We start from the raw sequence: 7,045 nt of genomic DNA, 5'->3' as shown, positions 1-7,045 counted from the left end.
AGTATCTGGCAGAGCTGGGATGTGAATCCAAGACGATTTTGGGATAAGAATCTGAACAGGACTATGACATACTTCCGTTTTTAGTGCTTGTCAGCATGACAATGACCTCATTTTACCGTAATCACCTTTTCAAAGGCCTTGTCTCCAAATACAGTTATATTGTCAGATACTGGGGTTAGGACTTCAACATATGAATTTAGGGGGAGAAATAGGTCATGATAGGTTTATCCCTGACATGATGTCTTTGTGACGGAAGCACTTAAAGCCATTTCATTTCCTCCGGCCCCTCCACAGGCATTCTCAAAGTTTTGCCTTTTCCTCAAGATAAAGCCAAAGATTTCTAGCATCCAGTTCCAACATACAAATGCCCGAGGAGTACAGAACCACATGCCGTCTTTTTACTTGCCATAAGCGTCACATTTTTCTTCTTTAATGTCACATAAGAGCAATATTTCCTTCAGGAGTCTAATCACAAGAACCACCACAAATTCTAGATCCATGAGATCAGTCTTTCCGTGGAGAATTCATGTAGAGATCCCTGATCACACATTTGTCAAATAGAAAGTTTCCCAGAAAATCAGATACCATGTGTTATGAAAGAAAATAAAGTATCTAGTCACTAAACACCTCGTTTAGAATAAAACGCCAAACACCCAGTTTAGAATAGTGGTTTTCTAAAGTAATTGAAATTTTGAAAATTGTATAAGGAGAAAGTACATTTGATTTTCTTCCTTTCTCTGACTCTTGCATCCTTTGTTTTCCTTCTGCCTGTGTTAATCCCCCAGGACTGCCATAACCAGGGGCGCCACAGGGGTGGCTTGAACAGGAGAAATTCATTTCCTCACAGTTCTGGAAGCCAGAAGTATGAGATCAAGGTGTTGGCAGGGTGGTTTCTTCTGAGGGTCTATCTCTTGGCTTATCCATGGCCAACTCCTCCCTGTGTCTTCACATGGCCGCTGTGTGTGTGTCTGTGCCCTAATCTCCTCTTCTTATAAGGACACCAGTCAGCTTGGATTAGGTCCCGCTCATATGACCTTTTACCGTAATCACCTTTTCAAAGGCCTTATCTCCAAATACGGTTATATTCTGAGATACTGGGGTTAGGACTTCAACACATGAATTTAGGGGAGACATAGGTCATCCCATATTAATGCCCAAACAAAATTTATTACTTCAGATAGTCATGCCCTAAATGAAAATTAAATAACTCAAAATTAAATAGAATTTTTAAATTTCATCATTTCTTTATTATTATTATTATTTTTTTTTTTTTGAGATGGAGTCTCGCTCTGTTGCCCAGGCTGGAGTGCAGTGGCATGATCTTGGCTCACTGCAAGCTCCGTCTCCTGGGTTCATGCCATTCTCCTGTCTCAGCTCCCGAGTAGCTGGGACTACAGGCGCCCACCACCATGCCCAGCTCCTTTTTTGTATTTTTAGTAGATACGGGATTTGGCTGTGTTAGCCAGAATGGTCTTGATCTCCTGACCTCGTGATCCGCCTGCCTCAGCCTCCCAAAGTGCTGGGATTACAGGCGTGAGCCACCACGCCCAGCCGATTTCTTTCTTTCTTTCTTTTTTTTTTTTTTTACTATCAATGTTATTTTTTATGAGAGACAGCACACCAAGTATTGCTATAAATATTAGGATTAATTCTATTGATGTGCTTCATGATCATGTATATTTTATGAAGATTTATTAGATCAAAAATTATAAGATTTATCTTAAAGTAATCACTTGTATTAACTGTACATTTTAGCACTGTTTTTATCTACTGGAATATTTTAAAAGCTATAGTTAGTAAAATTCACCATAATCATTAATTAGAGCCATAATTTACACTTTTATAATAAATATACATTTATACTTTAACTGATTGATAGAACATCAACCTAAATATCCAAAAGGAAATTTTTAATCAAGTGACTTCTAGGAGGGTGCCTGTTCTGATGGTGGCTATTCAGGAACAAAGAGCAAATCTGAAGAAGAAAAGGCCTGGTTCCCATGCTGGCCACACCTGTTGCCACACTGATGGGATGTGCTGATCACACACAGTCAGGCTAAGTGTGGGGCGGGCAATGGCCTTGCTCAAGGCACTTTGTGCTGAGGACATGTGACAGCCGGTGTGTGTGCGTGTGTGCGTGTGTGTGTGTGTGTTTGCTGCTGTTTTTCTGTGGGTAAATACATGACCCAGAAATTTCTCAAAATAATTTTATTCTTACTACATAAGATCCACTCCATCACAGCTCTTTCTGTTCTGCTTTCTTGTTTATTGGATACCTCTTCAGGCCCAGGACGGCTCATGGAGGAGACAGGGACCCTCCCCAGGTCGAAGGTCCAAGGCCTGGATGATGGGGTGGGGCCCAGGATCGTGCCAGGGGTCTGGAGACATGAGTGGATGAAGGCCCCGGGCTTCAGCTTCCTCTTGGTGGAATGTGGATGATGAGGTCTGAGCATGCAGTGCTGCTGTGAGGACCGGTTAAGAGAATTTCTGGGAGGTGGTCGGTGACTTGTTACCATCACCGCAGTGACTGTTCTTCATCCTCATGAAAGTTCAGAGAAGACTCGTTCACTCCCTTCACCAGACAGGACCGATACAACCTCTGAAAATTTCAGCCAAACTTTATAGCACTTTCATTCTTTTCCAATTTATTTGATGCTATTTAAATCAGACCTAGTGAATCTGGGATGCCTGAGATTCCTGTCCCTTAGAAGAGACGCCAGGTACCTTCCGTGCGCATGCGTGGCATTTGGGCAGGAACTCAGAGCCCCGACTCTGGGCTTGTTGACTCAGTTCCAAGGAGAGATCACCACTTTGGTGTAAGGTGTGGTCTGTGTTTCAGATTCTTGTGCCAGATGAGGTGATGCTTTGATGTCAATACCTCGTGTTGGGGTAAGGTGGGGGATCTGGACTAGTGGTCTAGGGGGCCCGTATGGGGCAGGACCCAGACACCTGAGGATTCCAGGTTTAAGAGTGGCGGGGCTGAGCGAGGCCTCTCAGTGCACGCGCGGTGCCTTGGGCGACTACCTCCTGCTGTGCAGCTTCCGTGGGGGTGTCCAGGGCGGGGTCTCAGCTGGGAGACCCGCCTGTCTCCTGCTCTCCCGGAGTCACTTAAAACTTTTCAGTTTTCCACTTAAATGACCAAATGAGATCATTTCATGGGGTGGTGGGGGGAGTGGAGTGGAGGCAGGGAGAGTCACATGTGGACAGGGTGAAGGTTTAGGACGCTCACTGTGGAGGATGAGGAAGCAGCCACCCCTTAGGTGGTGTGGATCTGTCGCTCTCTAGGCGTCAGCACAGATCTCACGCCCTGCAGAATCCTAGTATGGGGAGGCAGAGCTCACCCAGCATTGGGTGTGCCCCCACTGATAGGCCTTGAGCTAGGATTAGGCCTGTGAGACAGGGCGTTTGCCCTGTGATGCCAGATTGCTGCCATGGTGATGTGCCGGGTCCAGAGTTCCTGCAGGTGCAGACACCTGGCCACTGGGCCCGTCTGGGGCCACTGAGGCGATGCTGCCAACTGTGGGGCGATGATGGAACCCTTTGAGTCAGAATTGGCCCGGGGAAGCCATCGGGCAGTCCGGGAGCCTGGGTTGGCCTTGGGTGACTGAGGCCCAGGGACGCGGGTCTGGGCACTGTGCAGACCCCGTGGCCCTGAGAAACAGGACCCAGAAAGGTGGTGGCTTCTTTGACTTCGGGGAATCCAGGTTGGTGGAGACTCTAGGGCTGAACCCTCCCTAAGGAATGTGCTTCTGGGTTGGGTAAGCAGCAGTGTGGCCCCCTCCCTGTGATCTATTCCACATCAGCACTGGGCACGAGGGTTTGTCCCTGGCACAGGGCCTGAAGAATGTGCTTCAGGTGCCTTGGCCGGCCTTTGCTTCCTCCTTCCAACCCCGAGGGCTCCTCCACAGCCCACATCCTCCGCACCCCGCCCCACCCACTCCCTCTCAGGCTCCAGCTTTGGCCCAAAGTCAGACTAAGTGTGGCATCTCCGGGCTCTGGACCTGCCCAGTGGGTTTTCTACCATCCCAGGGGACGCATGCCTGGGATGGGTGTGTGGCAGGTCAGGTTTCTGTTAGTGACCAGAAGAGTCAGTTTCCACTAACTTTATTTTTGATGAATGCATACCTTAAACATTATAGAACTGGATAAACTAGTGCCTGGGGACTAGGGCGGGAATGAGAAAACAAGCCCATTAAAACCCCAGCTGGGTTTTCTCAGACCCTAAAATCTGATCAAATAATAATAGCATTCTTACACATATTCCTTATATTGGGGTCCATTTAAGATTAAGAAACTTTCCAAGACTCTGGAGAAAGCTTTCCAGACCCTAGACACTAGTTAAAGATTAGATATTGATAAGAATGAAACACGCCGTCTTGCAGGTGCACTCCACACATAGACATGGAGCTTGGAATGCATATAAGCACTAGAAAAAGAAGTTTGTAGCTTTGAGTTGGTCTGGTAAGCTACTCTGACCTTCTCCCCATAGCCGGTTGCAGAAAGAACCTCCGTTCTTTCCCAGTCTGTTTGCATCTCCTTAATGTACATCAAGAACAAACAGCCGGATCCTGTTCTGTCCCAGAACTGGTGGGAGAGGGAGTGCCTCTCCGAAGCCCTCTCGCGATCCCTACCTCCTCCCCACCCCACCTGGGCTGTTCCCGATGCTGGGAGTGGGTTCAGGGAGCCATGGGGTGGTGGAGGCTGGTGTAGGAGGGTGGCCCCTGTCCCAGGGGTGGCCAAGGCCCTAGTCACCGAGCACGAATAACAAAATAATAAATTTAAAAATAAATGGAGAAAGAAAAAATAAGTGTGTGCATGAACAGAACAAATGGAAAGGCCCGGATGCCTCAGGGTGACAGAGAGAAGGGGCCCCACGTCACCCTTTGTGACCCCTTTCAACAGTCCAAGCTCTCTAATTCATGAATTCTACAGCATGAATTTATAAAGTACATAAATTTATTATGATCCTGTGCTTTGCTCCTGGATAGAAGAGAACTTGAGATGATGGAAAATCTCACAGAAGGGTGAAGGGTTCCCCAGCCAGCCTTGGGGTGGTGCCTGGTTGATGTTGGCCATAGGGGTCATCATGAGGGTTCAGAGTCCCTGGGCCCCCATCAGCACACGCATCTCACGCTGTCCAGAATTCTAGAAGGGGACCCGTGGGCCTCCTCAGGGCGGCTGCAGGGTGGGCCTCACACAGGTCACAGAATGAAGTGGGCGGTTGAGTGTGTGTTTCTCCGGCCCCCAAACAGCCACTCAGCATCCCAGATCTCAGGTAACACCAGCCTCTTTCTCCAGGCCCATCCGGGAAGGAGAATCCAGGAGTCATCGTTCCCCTGATGTTCTATCAGCTGACACCGGAGATAGTGACAGAGAGAGACACTGAGCAGGACAGAGACGGCCAGAGATGGGGGCGAGACTGAATATGGGCAGAAAGGAGGACAGGAGAGCCAGGAGGAGAGGACAGCGGGGTAGAGAACGTGAGATTCTGAGAGGGAAATAAAAATGGATGGAGACACAGGCGTAGAGAAAGGGAGATGTGGATTGAATAGAGGCAGGGGCAGAGACAGGGAGACAAGGAGAATGGAGGCTCCACCCAGGGCAGAACAGGCATGCAGCTACCCTGCACCCACAATCCCATGGAGGGGACAGGACTCACCTGCGACAAAGCCTGTCATCTGAGGTCGGGTCTGAGTCGCAGTTCTGGTTTATCAGCTTCACCATGAAGGTCCAGGGGCAGCACTGCTCAAAGCAGACTCTGAAGGTGCAGTTTCCACACGTCTGGGTCCTGGCCAAGGGCACGACGGCATCATCATAGCAACAGTGCTGCAGGGGGTCGTAGAACTTGTCCCCACATCTCTTGTGTGGCTGGCACAGCATCAGGTAAGGAGTCATGGGGGCCACTGGAGGAGACAAAGCTGGTGAGATCCAGGAGGTGGTGGCAGGTGGGTCCCAGCCTGGGGTCCCCTGGAAGGTGTACCCCTCCCTGAGCTTCCCAGTCATTCCTGGGCTCACCTGGGGCTCCGTGTGAGCAGAGGAGCCTGGAGATGCAGAAAATGGCAAAGACAGCTGTGGGAAAGGGAAAGGGAAGATGGGGTGAGTGGACAGCCACAGATATGACTGGCGCTGACATTTAGAAGAAGATTGGGTGGAACTGGGGCTCGATATGGCTTTGGGCAGCTCAGGGACTGAAACAGGGCTGTGGATGGGGCCGATCTGGGCGCTATGGATGGGGAATTGCTGTGAGCAATTCACGCCTGGAGATTTGGCTGGGTATGGGAACAGGGATGAGGTGTAGTTTAGGGTGGGGAGAGAGCCCTGGTGGTGGCTGAGATTGGAGATGGGCTCAGGTGGGAATGGGGTCCTGTCCTCCTTACCCATGATGCAGCCTCGGGGAGCCATGGCTCTGGGTGGTTGCAGTGGAGTGAGCAGGGGATCAGCAGATCTCAGCCACTCCTTTTATCCCATATTTCTAGTGGAGCTGGTGATGTCATGGCATGTCCTGCCCTCCTGCAAGTCCTGCAGAGACAGGCTGGGTCCTTGGGCAGGAGAGGTGCCAGGCAGGGTACGTGTCATTGTAGCTTTGATCTACACCTTTGTAATCAGGAGAGAAGCGGTGCACCCTCCACCTTCTCTGTGCTATGTGCCCCAATCATTCTCTACACTGAGTCCTCTGGCAAATAGGAAGGTACAGGATGCTCCTGGCATTAACACTCCCACACTCACATGTCCACACAGCGATTCCACAGGACCCTACTGAGCTATGACTTTCCTCAGTTTCCTTGGGACATTGTTAACCCATGACATCATTTCAAAGGGGCCCATTAGGTCCCAGCCTCACAACCGAAACACGTGGTCAAGAATCCAGTAACTGCTCAGTCACCTGCAGCTCGTGGCATTCAGGTGGGAGAGACTGTGTGACTCAGGCACCTGACTTTCACAGGTTTGGAAGGTGGGAGTGGAGCTGGCGGGACCCCTGGGACTCCCACTCCTCTGGGGGCTCTTCAACTCCTTCTCTGTCTCATTAATGGTCATTTATCCAGGA

The 7,045-nt window shown here is 49.8% G+C and overlaps 1 protein-coding gene across 1 annotated transcript; it reads right to left on the bottom strand.

The window, feature by feature from the left end:
• Positions 1–4,941: 4,941 nt before the first annotated feature.
• LOC129021165 (insulin growth factor-like family member 1) lies at positions 4,942–6,594 on the bottom strand. The gene is made up of 4 exons (XM_054466279.1): positions 6,378–6,594; positions 6,016–6,069; positions 5,660–5,903; positions 4,942–5,351 (listed from the first exon to the last, which is right to left on the bottom strand). The coding sequence occupies exons 1-4, from the start codon at positions 6,400–6,402 to the stop codon at positions 5,348–5,350; spliced, it is 327 nt and encodes a 108-aa protein (XP_054322254.1). The 5' UTR covers positions 6,403–6,594; the 3' UTR covers positions 4,942–5,347.
• Between the last annotated feature and the right edge of the window lie 451 nt (positions 6,595–7,045).

Source organism: Pongo pygmaeus, chromosome 20 (genome assembly GCF_028885625.2).
Source record: "Pongo pygmaeus isolate AG05252 chromosome 20, NHGRI_mPonPyg2-v2.0_pri, whole genome shotgun sequence".
Classification (NCBI taxonomy): Eukaryota; Metazoa; Chordata; class Mammalia; order Primates; family Hominidae; genus Pongo; species Pongo pygmaeus.
Note: the sequence above shows the minus strand (reverse complement) of the source record. Positions and strands in the feature narration are given on the sequence as shown.

Coding starts and splice junctions, on each gene's coding strand:
- LOC129021165 (XM_054466279.1), bottom strand. CDS start 6,402: ATGGCTCCCCGAGGCTGCATCATGG. Junction 6,070..6,377: donor TCCCCGAGGCTGCATCATGG/GTAAGGAGGACA, acceptor CCTTTCCCACAG/CTGTCTTTGCCATTTTCTGC. Junction 5,904..6,015: donor CTGCTCACACGGAGCCCCAG/GTGAGCCCAGGA, acceptor TGTCTCCTCCAG/TGGCCCCCATGACTCCTTAC.